This window comes from Etheostoma cragini, chromosome 5 (assembly GCF_013103735.1).
Source record: "Etheostoma cragini isolate CJK2018 chromosome 5, CSU_Ecrag_1.0, whole genome shotgun sequence".
NCBI classification, from domain to species: Eukaryota; Metazoa; Chordata; class Actinopteri; order Perciformes; family Percidae; genus Etheostoma; species Etheostoma cragini.
This window is the reverse complement of record NC_048411.1, coordinates 29263788-29281722: the sequence shown is the minus strand read 5'-3', so window position 1 is coordinate 29281722 and position 17935 is coordinate 29263788. Positions and strand designations below refer to the sequence as shown.

Genomic DNA, 17935 nt, shown 5'->3' with positions numbered 1-17935 from the left:
CCCCCCCCCCCCCCCCCCCCCCCGGGGGTCAGCTGAGAAAAAAAAACACTAAACCGGAGAAATAAGACTGGTCTCCAGTGGCAGCCGGAGGTGCTTAGGGAGCGTCTATTAACCACAACACCGACACAAAAATATCTATTAATTTAATGATTAAATAAAGTAGTGTCTCTAAAATTGTGTTTAACAGCAAGTGCTGTAGTACAACTAAGAGGAGACAAGTTATAACTAAGGTAAGTTTAGAGACACTACCTTATTTAATCGTTAAATTTATAGATATTTTTTTGTCGGTGTTGTAGTTTCTAGACGGTCCCTAAGCACAGCCGGTTGCTACTAGAGACCAATCTTATTTCTCCAGGTTGGAGGACGGCTCATTTTGATAAAAATGAGTTTGTAGCTCATTATTAACCTTACCACGTTAGGAAAGATGCGTCATTTGGGATTTAATATAATTTCATCATAGAGTAATTGAACCCAGAAGTTTGAATCTGTGAATATCTTTCCTATTTTCCTCAAGTTTATAAAGCAGCGGATTATGAACCCGTGCGCACTGTTTCGTTTTTTTATTCTTCTCAGCTGACCCCGGGGGGGCTCCTTTATATCGCGTAAGGTCTTAAAAGGTGTAACATTTTAGGCCTAAAAAAAGTCTTACATTAAAAGTATTGGGTTCTAGGTCTTAAGTAATTGGGAATTAAATGTTCCTATGTCCATGTAACGCTAACTGTAATTCTCATTGAAATGTCTTTTTTTGTAAGTCCAAATACAGTTTGCTGTATAAGTGCAGATCAGTATCACTCTTTTTTTGTGACTCTGCATTTCACTGTACTTCAGTGTTGTGATATAGGTCTTACATTTAATTCATAAAGGTTTTAAAAGGTCTTAAATTTCACTTGTTGAAACTTGCAGAAACCCTGTATAATCTTTTAAACCTTTAAATTGTAAAATTTGTCAATGAAAATGTTAAAATAAGATCATTCCCTCCCATACCGTGAATCATATCGCAACATCAGTCAGAATAATTACAATTAGATATTTTCCTCCTATCGTGCAGCCCTAGTTCTGAGCAGGAACTCTAGCAAATTTTTTCCCTTTATTTTTTTTAAATTAGTTTTGAACTATTTTATGAACCGGTGACATAACAGCCCTCCTTTTTTTTCATTTTGTCTTTTACAGGCGCTCAAAAAAGCCCATAACATCATCTCTGAGATGAGGGAGACGCATCTGTGGTAGCCAGAGGAAACAAACGCTTCCCTTTGTCATAGGACTACTTAGGAGTATGAGAGTGTATGTGAGTTTACAGCACAGTGTGTGTCTGTGTGAGAGTGTGCATGTTTGTCTATGTGTGGCAGCACCACAGTTTTCTCATGGACCAACGACCATAACGCAGTTAGATCAGCTGTCCTGACCAGTACACTGGGGCTGTTGCTTGTCACTGTGAACGTTGTGTTGCAAAGCAATTTAATTAAACTCTCAGGCCAAAAGTGTTTCTGCAAAGTTGAAATGCGAAAGACACCGCTGCGAACAAATTATTATTTTTATCATTATTATTATATTTTGCGTCATTTTGTGATTATAATGTTTTTATCACAGTGGGTTGGAAGATTGTTGCTATACATGTGAGATGTAAGTTATATGTGGAGTATTGAAGATGTTCTCTGGGGTGTTCATTTTTGGGGGATTTAAACGTGTTCATGCTGAACTGTTCTACACTTTCCAAAAAAACAACAATCTGGGAGTCCTCTGCGTCCCTTTAGCAGTTGCTGAAATAATAATGAAATATGTTAGATTAGATGTGATCCAACTTTAATCCCTTTGTTGGAGCACTCTTCAGAGATGGAAATGAAATGGAAATCCAACTCAATCAGTGCTGACTGAAATGCAGCACTGAAGACAGACCATCATTTGCAGAAATTCCACAAAGAATGCCGATAGTTTTTCCAGCTCTGTTGTGCTTATCTACATCAGCTTCATTTTTTCAGAGCCAAATTTACACATCAGCTCTTTGTCGTTAACGGTTGCATTGCTATTCTAGTTTTGTGTGTGGTCATAAACAAGGAGACCAAACCTTCTCAACAACAAGGATTGTAGGAGACGCACACATTGTGTTTTTATATATATAAACTATATATGTTTAGAAAACAGAAATGAATAAAATCCGTAAGAATAGTCAGGAGATAATGTAACATGTGTATGGTTCTTCATCATTTGTTAGATTTACGAACCAGATGGAAGGGCGGTAATGTTCTGTAGTTTCTCTTTATTTCCTCTAGCCATTTGTTCGCTGGTTTCCGCTGTTAATAAAAGATGAGATAGTCCTCTATTATTGTCCCTGTCCAGTAGTAAGGACACTACCCCGAAGTAAAAACGACTCAGTATGCAGATTCATGTTTTTGCCAATTGTAATTTCATTGTGTAATATTACTAGGCGTGTAAAACTGATTCATCTTTTTTTCATCTGTTTCCAACTTAGGTTGCGGTTAAGGCAGATTTCTCCCCCAGGTGCTATAGCTAATGTATTAATGTGAATCTCCTCTCCAAAACAAAAATAGTTCTCCTAAAAAAAATGTTTTCAGGAAGACCTGCCTTAATGGGGACCGTCAAACCATAACTCTTCTGACTTTATTTCTCTGTGATCAGCGAGCGAACACATCCTGTCCCTCTGTCAGAAAGCCCTGTGTTGGTTAGCATGTGTGTGTTCAGTATGCATGTGTGGGTGAACAAAAGGCAGATTTATGTATATTTTGTATTATTTAAATGTATACTGCTATCATTTGTCAACTGCCTACAAGTTCTTGCCTGCCAATATTTGTGAAACGTGTTTACTGAATGAAGTCTGTGCAAAGTGGAGCGACTCATTAAATCCTAACAAAGGACACTGTACAGAGTGTGTTGGGCTGTTATTGACGGCATGCAGTCACTGGATAACAATTGATCAGTTTTCAAACGATCTGTTTGTCTTCCACAGTGAGATGAGATTAGACTCTGCTTCACTTAATTGATCTCAGGTGAAAATGTACAGTCAGATGGGTCTGTCACAGCACCAACTGGATGAAGATAAAAGTGTCCTGAAGGGTGCTGCGCACACACACACACACACACACACACACACACACACACACACACACACACAGACCAGAGCAGCATACTCTAAAACCTGTTTTCTTTGTGCTTGACTCACACTCTCAATCTGGACGGAGCTACACATCGGGGAAAAACTCATTTCAAAGTTATCAGTTCCCATTCAGACGATGGAGTATTTGACTTTCAGTGTCAGTGCAATCCAAGTTAAACCTGAGTGGAGGTTGAGAAGTGAGGAGATGGAGGAGTTGATTGTGTCAGTAAGAGTGGAGAAAGCTGGTGAGTAGGCTGCAGCTAACGGGTGTTTTCATTGTCGATCAATCTGTCAATTATTTCTCGGTGAATGGATTAGTTGTTTGCACTCTGAAATGTCAGAAAATGTGGATCAGTGTTTTCCTGAAACCCAAGATGACGTCCTCAAATGTCTTGTTTTGTCCACAACTCAAAGATGTTCCGTTTACTGTCACAGGAGAGAAGAAACTAGAAGATATTCACATTTAACAAGCTGAAATCAAAGACATTTTTTTTTTTTTATAAAAAAAGAACTCAAACCGATTAATCAATTATCAAAATTGCTGGCAAACTAATTGATTTATCTCTGCAGCTCTACTAGTGAGCGAGGCTGCTACAGTTCAATAGAAATCATTTCTTGCACAACAAGGCAAACAAGTTAAATTACCACAAAGGGAAATAAACCAGGAGCTAATAAACACTTAATACAGGTGATTATTTTAAATTGCCTGCACTTTGTCTCCCACTGTAGCCAGTTATAGCACACCCCACCTCCCCACCAACTGAGCCTAGACTAGACCGTACCATCCCTGACAGCATGGGAGGGGGCTCGGCCGCAGTGTTGTGGCAACTGCATCATTTTGATCACATAAAACTGGCTTAATAAAGGTGGAATTAGCCCAAAGCATGTTTTCATTCATTTCTAAACCCCCTCCAGGCTCTCCTGTTGTCTTCCAAGGATCTACAGAATTTTCCTGGCTGCGTTCCCCACCTCGCCTTGCTTCCAGCGGTGAGCCAGTCAGCAGAGCAAGCTGAACAAAGCCATGGGAGAGAGAGAGAGAGAGAGAGAGAGGAGCTTCTAGGAAGAATGTCTCTTACTGACTGTCGCCTGGACAACCGGGTAAGAGAGGAGGGAAGAAGGAAAAATAGGGACAGAAGAGCACAAAAGGAGAGAAAAAGCGCACTTTAACTGCTGAGATTGGAGGATTCCTATAGAGTGGGGAGGGAGGGGAGTGTGGATCTGTGTGTGTTTGTGTTTGTGTGTGTCATTCTCCTGTGGGAGTTCCCTTGGTGCTCTCTCTCTCACTTGATGAGTTATTAACTATGACAATAAAGAAGTCAATTATTGTTTCTTTTCTTCCACACCAGAGCATGGAGGAGATTAAATTGCAGAGCACAAGTTCAGCACATTACAAGTAGACCCTGTAGGCCTGAACGCTCCACCTGTCATTCTCGTCTCATCAGCCTCAGGTAAGACTCCTCTCAGTGTTGCAGGAATTTGCTTTGATAGGGATGCTTTTGTTTTTGCCTGATTTATCCATAGATAATCCACAGATGATTTGCTGAAGCCCATAAACTGTAATTATCTAGTATATGCAAGAGAAAGTATAAAATAAAATGGGTAAACATATCAATAAAAGCTCACCCCAAGCATTGTTCCATCAGAGCAGATAAGTTTAAGGATGAATGTGTTGTTTTTTTTAAGCTGATAGAAAAACTATTGCTGTAGTATGGGGCTTATTGCTAACCTTTTATTCAGTAGAGTGGGAGGAACTGCATGGCACAGCCCGTGCTTCACCCACAGCGTACACGCCGCTTTGCGCTTCCTTCAGTGCGAGCATGAATTCTTCCACAAAAGAAAAAAAATGAACACCGTTGTTAGCAAATACACCTCGAGAGTTTGAGTCAAAGCCCCGGACTCCAGGTTCACAGTGCTTACAAGGATACAAAGGCACGTCCGCTCTGAACATATTGCAGAGCGATCATGCATACGGTATGTATTCATAGAGCGATAGCGGTGGAATCAATGCTCCTTTAAAATGAGGCGGTGTGCTCGCTGAGTTTACACCAGGCTGAATGTGAGTGGGGCAGCGGCCAGCATGTGAAATCCATATTGGATGAGATGGAGACGAGATAAAACTGAGAAGGGCGGGTTATTTATAGCTGTTGTCAATAATGAAGGGTACAAATCTCACCTTTTGTGGACAAGATGGAGACACGGAGAAAAGCCAGAAAGATTGAAGAGAGGAAAAGGGCAAGAGAGTGAGGGATGGAGAGAGAAAGAGAGAGAGAGAGATGATTATAGGTGAAGGGTTCAGGCTCGCAGCTCCCTCCTAAAGTCTCCGAGGCAATCCAGAGATGTAGTGGAGGGTGAAAACGCTGACACTCAGCTAATGTGGGTTTTTATGGGAGAAAAATACAACATAAGAAAACTGGTCTAGTGGAGTTTATGGTTCAGCCTCCTTTTTGCCCACAACTGGCTGAACATTACTCGTGAGACAAATACAGCTGTGTGCTTCAGTCGATCTGATGCTGCTGTACACGCAGGAACAGGCAGGTACAACACGACTACCTGGGCTCACTTGTTTAAAGAAATTCCAATAAAAGACTTACACAGAAAGTTCAAAATTGAGTCTTATGTCAGGCAAAGCGAGGTAAATCTTTTAAGCGATTCACACAGTATTTCATATCTCAAAAGTGGACAAATAGGTGTTTAGTGTACAGCTGTAAAGATGAATCAATAAGTTGTGAACTATGAAATGAATCGCCAACTTGTTTGATCATTGATTCGGTTTGAGTCATTATTTATTAAAAATAAGGGACAATTCTCTGATGTCAGCTTGGTTAATGTGAGTATGTTCTTGTCTTCTGTCCTCTGTGACAGTAAACTGAATATCTTTGAGTGTTGGACAAAAAAGACGTTTGACGACGTCATCTTGGGCTTTGTGAAACACTGAATCATTTTCCCCCATGTTCTGACATAAAATAGCCGTTTATAGACCAAACGACTAATCAATTAATCGAGAAAATAATCCACAGATTAGTCGTCCATGAAAACAATCGTTAGTTGCAGCCCTAGTTGAGTTGAGGCCTCTCTGGGCTTTCATCTGTCTCAGTTTTGAGACTAAAACTATCTTATATTTGGCGCCTGGGTAGCTCACCTGGTAGAGCGCGCCCATTATACACAGGTTTACCCTATAGACAAAGAAACACAACCCCCTCAAATAGACTGAGCCATGAGGGAGACAGTGTTTATTGCAATAAATACTGAAAGCAGGATGCCAAATTACACTCTATTTTTAAATCCACACCTGCGCAGGGTTTAAACTGTCTGCGTACTGGGTAATCTTTGCAGAGAAGTAGTGGTGTTGGAACAATTCTGGGAGCTTGTAAACACATTAGTCATACCAAGCGCTGCACTGCTCGCAGTGCTTTACAGCTGCACACCGCTCATAATTACTGTTCGTGAGGTGCAATGCTCAGGCTCATCGGCAGGAGAGAGAAAGGACGCATCCCTGAGTCTGTGCATTGCACTTTATCTTTACCTGCATGCTGTCTGTTGCCAGGCACACAGAAGGCGATAGATAGAGGTTTTGTACACAGCACAGAGCTCTGCCTTAATAGGCTCTGTCAAAGTCTGCATGTCAGACTCTAATGAGTCTCTTCAAACTGTCAGACTTTGACCACCACTAATCTGTTTTGATGTTGAAATGAACACTGAAAATGAAGCTGTGGAGATCTGCCTGCAGTCCAACCATTTAGACGTTTTGACATAAATAATAAACAGCAAAAAGCACAATTTCTTTCCACAGATTTTCTAAAGGTGCTGGCCGTTTGTTTTGAAGGGCGACGGCTTTGTGAGTGTCTTCAATCGTTCCCCGGGCTTTTCTTTACCTCCATTTCTCTTCTCTTATCATGTTTGTGTGCTCGTCTGCAATGCCTCCTCCTCTCATCTTCTGCTGATGAGAGCACCATCATTAAAACAAGCTGGACAGCCAGAGATGATGAACTGGAACAAGATTACAATAATCTAATACATTACCAAAACTGGATTCCATTTTATTTACTCCAAATGCGCAATTATGTCTCACATGTTCCTAAAAGAGTTTGTCACATAATTGGTTATATTACTTGGTTATAAAACCCATTTGAAGAGGAAATGTATCTGTCATTATGGCGTTATAGAAGACAACATAATTGTGGTTCATCATCCTTTTGAATTCACAGCCCGTGATGGGTGCACAAAACCAGTAATGATTACAAATTACAGCCTTTAAATTGGGATGAAATATCTTTCTTGTTTTAGAAATATAAGGCACTGTGACCTAGAGCCCGACCGATAAAGGATCTTTAAGACCGATACCGACACAATATTTGGTTATTCAAAAATCCAAAATTTCGATATATCGGCCGATAAATATTTAAAAAAGAAAATCCAGAAACGCATTACAAAACATAAACAGATTTATTTTTATTAGTTATTTGTATTTATTTATGAGTTCTCACTAAAATAATATGATAATCATTTGTTTTATTCTCACAATAGAACAGAGGAACATCAAAATATATTAAAATTCTGATAAATAAAGTGTATGAAAATACAAACTTAATATATGAAACCTAAAGTCCTTTGAACAAAAACACAATAACAAAAAATAATAATCAGGGTTGTCAACTGGGACGTTAAAGAGCGCCCTCTGGTGGACAAACTATGCAACGCCAACACTCATAACATGGTTGAAAGTCTGTTTTTATTTAATTTTTTAAATATTAATTTATCAGAAACATTTACTTGTCATTGTAAATGCAGATACAGAGTTCAGGAAAGGCCTAATATCGGCTGATGATATCGACCTGATATTGGTCTGGCTCTACTGGGACTGAAAATAAAAAGATGATTTTGTTGAGACAACATATTTCCTTCCTCAATTTTCACATTTTAAAACCAACCCTTCCAACACCATTAAGGAATTAGTCCTCTGAAAGAGCAGGTTCACATTCAGAGTGCGTGGGCAGATTCTGGTCTGCCGTCCTCCCATTAAAAGGTGCGCTGGTGTCTTTGTCTGTGCTGTAAGTTGACATGGTGATTAATAAAAGGAAGTGTTGTGCAGATTTGAAATTGGCCCAAAATAGGCCTCTTTTAATTTGGAGACATAGTGGAGCTCTTGGTTTTCAACTCTCATGAAAGGAACAGTGAGTGTAACGCTACATTAGCCTTATGTATATCCTGTGGACATTCGGCAACTTTAAACATTGTGTTTCTCAGAAAGTGTCGAGCTAAGGCTGTTAACGATGGGGCCGTGTGACAAAACCAACATCTGCTCCGTAATCGCGACACTTTGTGGACACAGTGACCGCACACAAGGTGATTTTCTCCAGCGGACACTAGCACATTTTCTCCTCTAGCTCTACCATGAAATTAACTTTATTCAGGTGTAAGGAAATAACAAAAATCCGGTTTTACCAGTTCATTTTTCAGCTCCAGGGCTTATCTCTCAAGGAACTTTCTTCTCTGCTTTCTAACTCTGAGTGTTAATCTTTTTTTTTTTTTTACAAATATCGATTACATAGCATCATTTGTAAATGATCCCTTTTTTATAATGTTTTTTTCACTTCAGCTGCAGAGCTGAGCCCAGCTATCTTTTACACATAATCAAGATTCACTGTCTTACCTGGCTGACCTTAAAGCGCTGCTCTGAAGAGAAAAGATAAATTGCTGCAGTTAGCGGGCTCACTGCCACTTGAATGCAAACTGCAGTGTCTTGTGTGTAGAGCGGTGGGGGGGGGGACACAATTACTCAAAGGCTGCCCATCACAGGAGATAAACCCCCTCTTATTTCACGACTCCGTCTAATATCTGACTTTCTCTTCTTGTCGTTAATTAGACAAGTGAGATGATTTAATTTGCTGCGGACACAGCTATAGCGTTGATATGTAGAAAGCCACCAGCCGGGCGCCCAGATAGCTCCGTTGGTAGAGGGGACCCCCCCTACATAAAGAGGTGTACTCCTCGACCCAGCGGGCCCGGGTCCGACTCTGATCTGCGGCCCTTTGCTGCATGTCATCCCCCCCCCCCTCTCTCTCTCTTGCTCTCTCTCTCTCTCCCTTTAATCTCTTCAGATGCCCTGTCAATAAAGGCCTTAAAATGCCCAAAAAATAATCTTTAAAAAAAAGAAAGCCACCAGCTGACTCTGACTGGGTGATAAAGGCTTGCACACGCTGACTGAGAGAAGAATTAAGTGACAGCTTTTAGCCTGCCTCACCCCAAGCTCTTGTGATCAGCATCTCAAAGCTGTACTCAGCCGACCATTTTCTCTTATAAGGCCTTGAGGAAAAAAAGAACTCCCCTTCTCAATTTCCTCCAATGGAAGACCTTTTGTCGACAGCCGCTTAACGGCGCTGCCAAACCAGCCCGATTATCGGCCCTCGTACAGTCTGGCAAGGTCAGTGACTCGAGTCCGTTCGGTGTGTTTCGTGCCATCCTCGGTCGGAGGAGCCGTCGGCGTCCATTTTGGCCGAACTGACATGTTGAATCGGAAGGCGGGTAGTCGGACTCAATGGCCGATCTGATTGTGCTAACCTGGAAGTGACGAGCGGGATGAGCGGGATTTAAGCCTCCCAAAATCGGGCATAAATCTTTTAACTGACCTTTGTTTATCTGAAATGAAGATTCAACAATTGCTTGGCCTATTTCTCCTTAAAATGTTTACAGAAACATGTTTCGGTGAACTATTTTGGTAAAATATGCAATTGTATTCCAAATGAGCCGCCATTATGGTCTTGTTTTGAAATCACGGAGACGCCAATGTGACGTGTTTGTCCAATCAGTTGCCAGTTCTCATTTTTTGGGCGACAATACAAATTAGCGCCACCTGCTGTTATGGAGATGTATTACGTCTCGCGCACACTTACGTACATTCAATTCGGTGTTGTTTCGGTGTGTTCCCAGGAGATTTTTTAACCAACTCGGTGAGGCGGTCAGTCCGACGGTCAGTCTGGTTGTCCAAACATTTATGTTGTGCTCCTCCCAGAGGAGGAGAGGGGTGTAGCTGTAAGAAACCAACGGCACAGCCCGCGCACAGCGGATCATGTGTAGGCGGCTTTACGTTAGCTAGCGCCGCCACAGCCAGCTAACCATTAGCAAAAAACAAATTGTCAACTGAGTTAATTATCTACATTATTATTTTTTTTACTCACTGTTTCAGTGCTTGGAGGAAGGGTCCCGGAGCGTTGGAATGGATCCTTTCACCAGCATTAGTTTGGTTTCCACTCCAGTGTCGTATAGCCTCTGATTTAGCTCGTGCTCGGTGTAAAATGTGACGTACACACCTGAAACAACTGACTCGGGGCAGGTCAAGGCAAGTCTTCAACAAAAAAATCCTCTTTTTTTTCTTTTGGAAGGATGTTTATTGACTTTTTGGTAGGAATAATCAGGGCTCCAGACTGAAAATAAAATAAAACAGCACATTGTAGTTTCTGTATTTAGTCCCAAAGCATTTATCAGTAAAAGCTGTTAAAATGGGGCACCCCTACATTTTATGCCTGTACCCTTACACTTTTTAGTTAGGGGCTACAGTGCCCTAGTTGAAGAAGTTAGTCTGGAGCCCAAATAATGCACTTCTCATGGCACGTTTTCAGCGACGACATGAATTTCCCGCTTTGCACTTTTCTGGCAATAACGACTCCAAAGGGGGCGAGGCTATGCTCATTTTGGACCTCCAACAACCATTGGTTAAACTGTTTCTATGTAGCAAGTTCATCAAGTTGTTACTGGAGGCGCCGGCGGTGTAGTTCTTTGGGCGATAGAGGAATGGCTGTAGTAAGCAACTTTCACATTTCCACAGGTTTTACTTTACACCCCCGAGTTGAAAACACAATCCAAAACCCATTTTCACCATATGGGACCTTTTTAGGTGAGCAATGATCATGTAGTGTTGTGTGTCCCTGACAGGTGCCAGCATGGATGTGGGGGGGGATCCGCTGCTGTTTCAGCCCAGCTGGGGAGGAGAGGAAGATGAGGAGGAGGAAGAGGAGGAAGGAGAGGATGGAGGAGCACCTGCAACAGGACAGAGCTGTTTCTCTGGGGAGTCTGGCATGTGTGGACTGTGGAGGGCAGTGGGCTGGGTGTACACAGAGCCCTGGGCCAGTGGGGTGCTTGTAGGGGTAGTAGTGTCACTCCCGTGCGCCCTGTTTGCCTACATGCTGCTCTACTGCCCCCCTCTGGACATCGACCTCTCCTACAGTGCCTTTGAGGTCCATAGTCACTTCTCGGCCGAGCGCTTCGACGCCCTCACCATCGCTGTAAAGACTCAGCTGGGCTCCTGGGACAGACGTAGGCGAGACTTAGATAACAGTGAGTCTGAGGCCCTCAGGGAGCTTCTGCTGGAGAAGCTGAGCACACAGGGAGGGTTCAACAGGACAGATAATGAGGCTCGGAGGTCCCCCACTCCTCAAAACTACCCCTCACGCGCAGAAGATGATGAGAAAAGAGCAGTCGCGGCGAGCAGAGATAAAAGGACGCAGCTTAAAGTGGGTCAGGAGAAAATGGGGAAACACAGGAACTTGTATGACAGAGCAGAAGAAGAAACAGAGACATCAGTGGCTGGGAATTCAACTCTTCGGCTCATTAGGAGGCGCAGGATTGCTCCCAATTACTACCTGCAGAGCCAGGCTCTGTGGAGGATTGAGCTGGTGTTTGTGGCTCAAGGGGAGGGCGATCGCAACATCTTCACCCCAGAACGCTTGCAGACAATTCACCACGTGGAGCGCCTGCTCATGCAGCACCCGCAGTTCCATCAGTTCTGCTGGAAGCCTCTGGAGATGCTGAGGGATCTGCCACTGGGACCGTCCTACTGCTCCCCGCCCAGCTCACTCCTGTCCTACCTGTACCCCAGCGAGAGAGGGGGGAAGATTTACTATGATGGCATGGGCCCAGATCTGGCGGATATTCAAGGTGAGTCCACAAGTTAAGAAAGTTGGAGAAATAATTCAATTCTTTCCCCTCCCCAGATCCAGACTCTAGTTCGATATAAAGAAAATGACAGCTTTGTGATGGAGATGCAATGATGAATCAAATAGTTGATAAATAGTTGGTAACTATTTTGATAAATAAAAACATGCAACACAGAAAATTCAAATTGAGGCTTATTTGAAGGAAGGCAAGGTTTATCTTTAAGCGATAAATACAAGATTTCATGTCTCAATAGCGGCAAATGGATATTCAGTTTACAGCTGCAAAGATTAAATGATTAGTTGTCAAATATTTGAAAATTGCCAACCATTTTCATAAAAGATAAATTGGTTTGAGTCATTTTTAAATGAAAAGAAATAAAACTTCTCTAATTTCATCTTCCTAAGTGTCAGTGTTTTCTAGTTTCTTCCCTCCTCTGTGACAGTTAACTGAGTATCTTTGAGTTCTGGACAAAACGAGACATTTGAGGACGTCATCTTGGGCTTTTTGGGAGACATGGATTGACAATTTTCACAATTTTTGGATATTTTACAAAACAAACAACTATTAATAAATCTAGAAAATAATCTACAAAAGAATCAAGATCAATTCAAGATTCAAGAGTCCCCCTAACAGGGCTGGTTTGCTGTGTCTGTGTTCCCAGGGTCTCTGAGCCTGGCCATCACCCACCCACAGTTCTACTGGTACGTGGATGAGAGTCTGTCGCCGGAGCATCTCTCCTCCTCTCTGTTACGCAGCGAGATCCACTTCGGAGCTCCTCTTCCTTCCTTCTACTCCCTGCAGGACCGAGCTCACGAGCAACGATCACGCTTCAAAAACTTTGTGGTGCAGTATGCAGACATCCTGACCAAGCAATCTACCAGGTCAGGAAGTAATCCCCGCAATGTTGACCATCTCTTAGGCATGGCAGTTTATTCATATTGCACAATTTAGACACAAAGGCAAGTCAAACTGCTCCACATATGCATAAACATACAAAGTTTAAAACAAATAATGTAGCAAATACAACAGGTCATAAAATCAAGATATAGATTATATAACTTTAAAAGACCTTTGGAGCGTAGAAGGCAATGCAGCTTTATTTGGATCGCAGATTTTAGCAACCAGGCAAGTCAAAGTTCTCTACATACGCATAGACACATACAAAACTAAAAAATACAATGGGTCATAAAACATCAAACAAAACAAAGTCATAATCACAACTATTTTGTTCAGTATTGAAATCATTATTTAACATGATTACCCAGTGATTTATTACACCTAAAAAGCTTATACTTATCATACTTTTCCCTGTTTTAAGTTATTTTTTTCATTCAGAACACAAGACAAAATAAGAGTTTGTAATGTGCAGAATAGCCTTTTTTCTTGATTACATTGCTTTTGTGATCGGTGGGAGTCAATATCGTAATTGCAATCAAAGTGTGATTAATGGCACAGCCCTAATTAAACAAAAGCAAAACAAAAGCAGTACATCTGAAAGACTTTTTAAAGCATACAGTAGAGGGTAAGGCTGCTTTATTTGTGCAGTACATTTCAGCAACAAGACAATTCAAAGTGCTTTACATAAAACACAAAGGAGCAGTTAAAAAACAACTAAAAACGTTAGTTAACGAGAACATGAAACAGCTTAAAAGAATAAGACGAAATACAAGAATAACACAGTGCAGTGTTAGAAATTACTTTAAAAAGACAGCGTCAAAAAATAGAAATTCTAGAAAAAGGAGTGTAGGAATGACTGTAGTCATTTACTGATTCTTACATTAGGCTAGTGAGATGGGATAAGGGAATAACGGGCTTGTACAGTAATCAATGTCCACAATCTGTCTTCGTTTGGGTGCTGTGACCCATTTATTCTTCAAACAAGCAATAGCCTACGGTCCTTTTCATTTCTGGTTTAGTTCCATTCATTTTCTTTTGCACGCAAATCAGAGCTATGACACGCAGACCTGACACGGTGAAAAGCCGGATGCTTTCCCCTTTTTCCACACACCTGTGTGTCTGTAGCTGATAACCTTTATGCTTTCCCAGAGGCAATCCTCCACCCAGTGCTCAAACATAACACTGCAGATTAATTAGCATAGCCAACGTGTAATGGCTCCAACAGATCTCAGGAACTTCAGGGAAAACAAAAGTGCAGACAGATACGTTTTAAGGCTTGATTCAAAAGAACGAGGCCCGGAGCAGATCTCAAATCTTGTAGAAGTTTATTCCAGATCTGTGGTGCATGGGAACAAAAAGCTGCTTCTATAAATAAATAACAATATGTTGAAATCCATTCTTTGATTCGCAGGAAGCCAGTGCGAAGCCCTGAGAACAGGGGGTGATGAGTTTCTGGATTTTAGCGAGGACTCTGGCAGCAGCGTTTCCAATCAACTGCAGTTGTCTGATGGATTTTTTACAGACACCTTTAAAGACACAGTTACAATAATCAGATCTACTAAAACTTCACTTCATCACCTTTTCTTTCTTTATTAGACACAGTGTTTGCCCTGGCTTTCTGGATGACTTAAGAGTGTGTATCTGGCGGGGGGGGTTATGCTTCTTTCCTTAAGAAAATATGTTTTGGGTGCCTAGTTAGCTCACCTGGTAGAGCAGGCACCTATATACAGAGGATTCCTCAATACAGTGGCCGCAGGTTTGACTCCGCCTTCTTAATGTCTTCAGCTGTGAATAAAAAGGCCTAAAATGCACCAAAAATAATCCTTAAATGTTTTTAAACTAACTAATTTATTAATTTTCCCATTTTGTGTCTATTTGTGGGATTTTATCTCCTTGTAGTCGTGTTCCGTCTCCTTTCGGTCATATGTGTTTCCTTGGAGTTGGTTTTGTCTCTTCGTGGTCATTTGGCGTCTCTTTTTAGTCAGTTTGTGTCCCTTTGTTGTAGCTTTAGACCGTTATTATGTCAATATCCGTGTCTAAAAACGTTGGAAAAGCTAGAGCAGATAATAAATACATAACACTCAAAAAGCTTTAAGACAGAACTTGCGAAAGAAGTCCCAGCTACAATAATTAAATCTGAGAAAAGCCTTTCAGTCGCATTCATTCCTTAATGCTTATGTGGTGCCCAAAACGTCTTTGATACAGATTGCTGTATTCATCCCTAAAGGACAATTCAGTTTGTACAGTCCACTGAGACAGATTCATACTGCCACTCATCAATGAGCAGGGAGCAAAAAGGCTCACGGGAAAGAGTGACATCCATAAATATGCAAAAATATTTAAAATAAGAACTGAATAAAGACGATAGAGTAAGGGACCAGATAAAATAATAAAATGGATAAAGTGCCGCAACGTTTCATTCAAGTAGAGTGCCGTTCAAGACAGCTACTCGGCGTTCAGCAGTCTAATGGCAGAGGGAATGGACAATTTGGGAAACGGTTCTTCTTTCTGGGAGGCGGCACATTCTTAGCGTCGTCCTGAGGGCATCAGTTGTTAACTCACTAGACAAAATATGGTCCTGATTAATAAAACCTCTTCTTCGCCTTGTGGAGAACGCGTTTCCTGTCTCTTCCAGAGAGAGTTGGAGTCGCTCTGCTGGGCCCAAATGGTTTTGGAGAAGACTTCAACGATATTATTAAGGCAGTTTCTGTCCTTCTCTTTAAACTAACAAAAGAATAAAAAAGTTAACAGGACAGTACGCAGGAACGATTATTGAATATTTTACTGCATTATAGTCACTAAAGTCGTTATAGTAGCTGATTACCAGGTCTCGATTTGATTTGATTAGGGGTGGTTCAGTTCCAAGACCAATTTCGCTTGGATATGTAATAGATTCTCAGAGAACTAATGCTGTAACTTGCACGAGGAACCCTCCAACCGGCTGCTTTAATAAAAAACTAATGTTAATGTTGTTAAGAATTGACCCCAAAGCAGTTACATAGAGACAGAAAAACATGTTCTTCTTCTTGAGTGCAGAGGGTGTGAAGCAGAGACGGAGACCTGAAGCTATACATCTGTGAAAATAGCCATGGCAGTTTTTCCCTCGCCAAAATGTCACCTAACTTTGGAGCGTTATTCAGCAAGACATGGGTTCCTCAGATCGTCTAGTTTCATATTTACTCTAGTTTTAAATCAGAGCCTCTTAAAAGATCGATCTCAGGATTTTATGAATCAAAATCATTATTTATTATAAAAGTAGAAAAGGGGGTATTCATATAAAATAGTACTTCACCCAGTGCTGATTAATAAAGAGCTGTGGCGTGCTCACGGCTACGATAAGAACCGTGTGTTCCCCACCATCTACACCTTTCTCTCACCGATTACACACCTGTAAATACACCTAATTCCCAGAGACGGGCCACACCCAGTGATACACCAAAATAAATAACTAAATTAACCTAACTGAAAAGGTGGAGACAAATGGCTCTTACATCAATGATTGAACTAAATATTTTCTGTTGATACCGCCAATGGCCACTTCATCTTATCCAGCTCCAGCTAAACAGAGCAAAGCAGAAAATCCTTGTTATGTTCTTCACTAAAAATGAAATAAATATCTGACTCTCTGACATGTGATAAGATAAGAAAAACCTTTATTTGTCCCACAGTGGAGAAATTGCGGTTTGCAACAGCAAAGACGAAAGCATAGATAGATAAGTGTACAAGTAGCATAACCAAGTGTCAAACAAAGAAGTACCGTTCTTACAGTAAAATAAAAACAAAGTTACTCTACATTAAATAAGACTAAAATAGGCTATGCCTTATACAGTCTCATGCGGCTTAAATAAATACTGGTAGTATAACAGTATTGGGCAATGCACATAAGTCAGATATAGCTAACTGTATTTTACAATAATTGCACATTAATTATTGAAATTGCACAAATGAAAATTATGCACATATTAATAATAGTCCACATCATGATGTGCATTTTTCTTAGAAAATAATTCGTTTTTAGAAATGTCATGATATATTGTCTCTCGAAGTGTATTATTGAACTTCTGTTTTTGTACAGTGTGTTGTGTCCTTGTCCCAGCCAGGTGAAGGTGCTCTATGGGGGAACAGAGCTGTTCGATGATGAGGTGAGACACACCTTCCACAACGACATGATGCTGGCTGTCATCAGTGGAGCCTGCATCACTCTGCTCGTCTATGTCCTGACCTCCTTTTCTGGTACAGCATCAACTTCTCTTTTTTCAACTCACATCGCTGTGTCCTAGGGCTGCACAAGATGTTGTTTTTATCATCATCGCAATATCGATTAGCGCAATACACACATGGCAAAAGACTGCGACATATCGCGAAAGACAGATTTTTGTTTAAGTTGAAATAAAATATGAGTAAAACGCTGCCCTTTCATTCCTTTCATTCATTTTAAACTCAAGAAGCAATGTATGTACATTTTTATATCTGTTTATTTATTACAAGTAATATTGTTATTGCGATACTCAACAAACATATCATACAACATACATACCTACACACATTTACACGTTTTTGTTTCTTTTCTTTTTTCTGTCTACTTCTTTTTTTACTATCTATATCAGATTAAATAATAACACATCCATACTAGAACCATGCAGTTGTTATGCAATACTATCAATTCGCGTCGGGTGTGACGTCATTTGGTAGCACTTGAATGTGTATAAGCTCTGTGTTGTTTTCTCTGTCTCTGTAGTGTTTCTGACTCTCTGCGGACTCGCTAGCATTGGACTGAGCTGCCTGATGGCTCTGTTCTTGTACCATGTTGTCTTTGGCGTGAGGTACCTGGGCATTCTCAATGGAGTTGCAGCCTTTGTTATTATCGGCATTGGTACGGAAAAAGAAATACACCAATTTGTCCATTTTAGGAATTGTTTTACATAAGGCAAGGCAAGGCAGCTTTATTTGTATAGCACATTTCAGCAACAGGGCAATTCAAAGTGCTTTACACAAAAT

At 41.0% G+C, this 17935-nt stretch overlaps 3 protein-coding genes across 6 annotated transcripts in view; 2 read left to right on the top strand and 1 right to left on the bottom strand.

The window, feature by feature from the left end:
- Positions 1 to 2877, top strand: part of si:dkey-32e23.4 (dynamin-1-like protein) — a 14890-nt gene extending 12013 nt beyond the window's left edge. For all 4 annotated transcript variants that reach the window (XM_034870882.1, XM_034870879.1, XM_034870881.1 and 1 more), the window contains one exon: positions 1171 to 2877. In XM_034870882.1, coding sequence (XP_034726773.1) covers positions 1171 to 1227 — 57 coding nt within the window. In that variant the 3' untranslated portion in view covers positions 1228 to 2877. The remainder of the gene's footprint in view (positions 1 to 1170) is intronic.
- The window catches only part of kansl3 (KAT8 regulatory NSL complex subunit 3), a 340892-nt gene that overhangs the window by 219487 nt on the left and 103470 nt on the right, over positions 1 to 17935 (bottom strand). The gene's annotated exons all lie outside the window — the stretch shown is intronic.
- The window catches only part of disp3 (dispatched RND transporter family member 3), a 24752-nt gene continuing 10927 nt past the window's right edge, over positions 4111 to 17935 (top strand). The window contains exons 1-6 of the mRNA XM_034870845.1: positions 4111 to 4207; positions 4456 to 4557; positions 11039 to 12040; positions 12702 to 12921; positions 17034 to 17170; positions 17676 to 17810. Coding sequence (XP_034726736.1) covers positions 11047 to 12040; positions 12702 to 12921; positions 17034 to 17170; positions 17676 to 17810 — 1486 coding nt within the window. The 5' untranslated portion in view covers positions 4111 to 4207; positions 4456 to 4557; positions 11039 to 11046. The remainder of the gene's footprint in view (positions 4208 to 4455; positions 4558 to 11038; positions 12041 to 12701; positions 12922 to 17033; positions 17171 to 17675; positions 17811 to 17935) is intronic.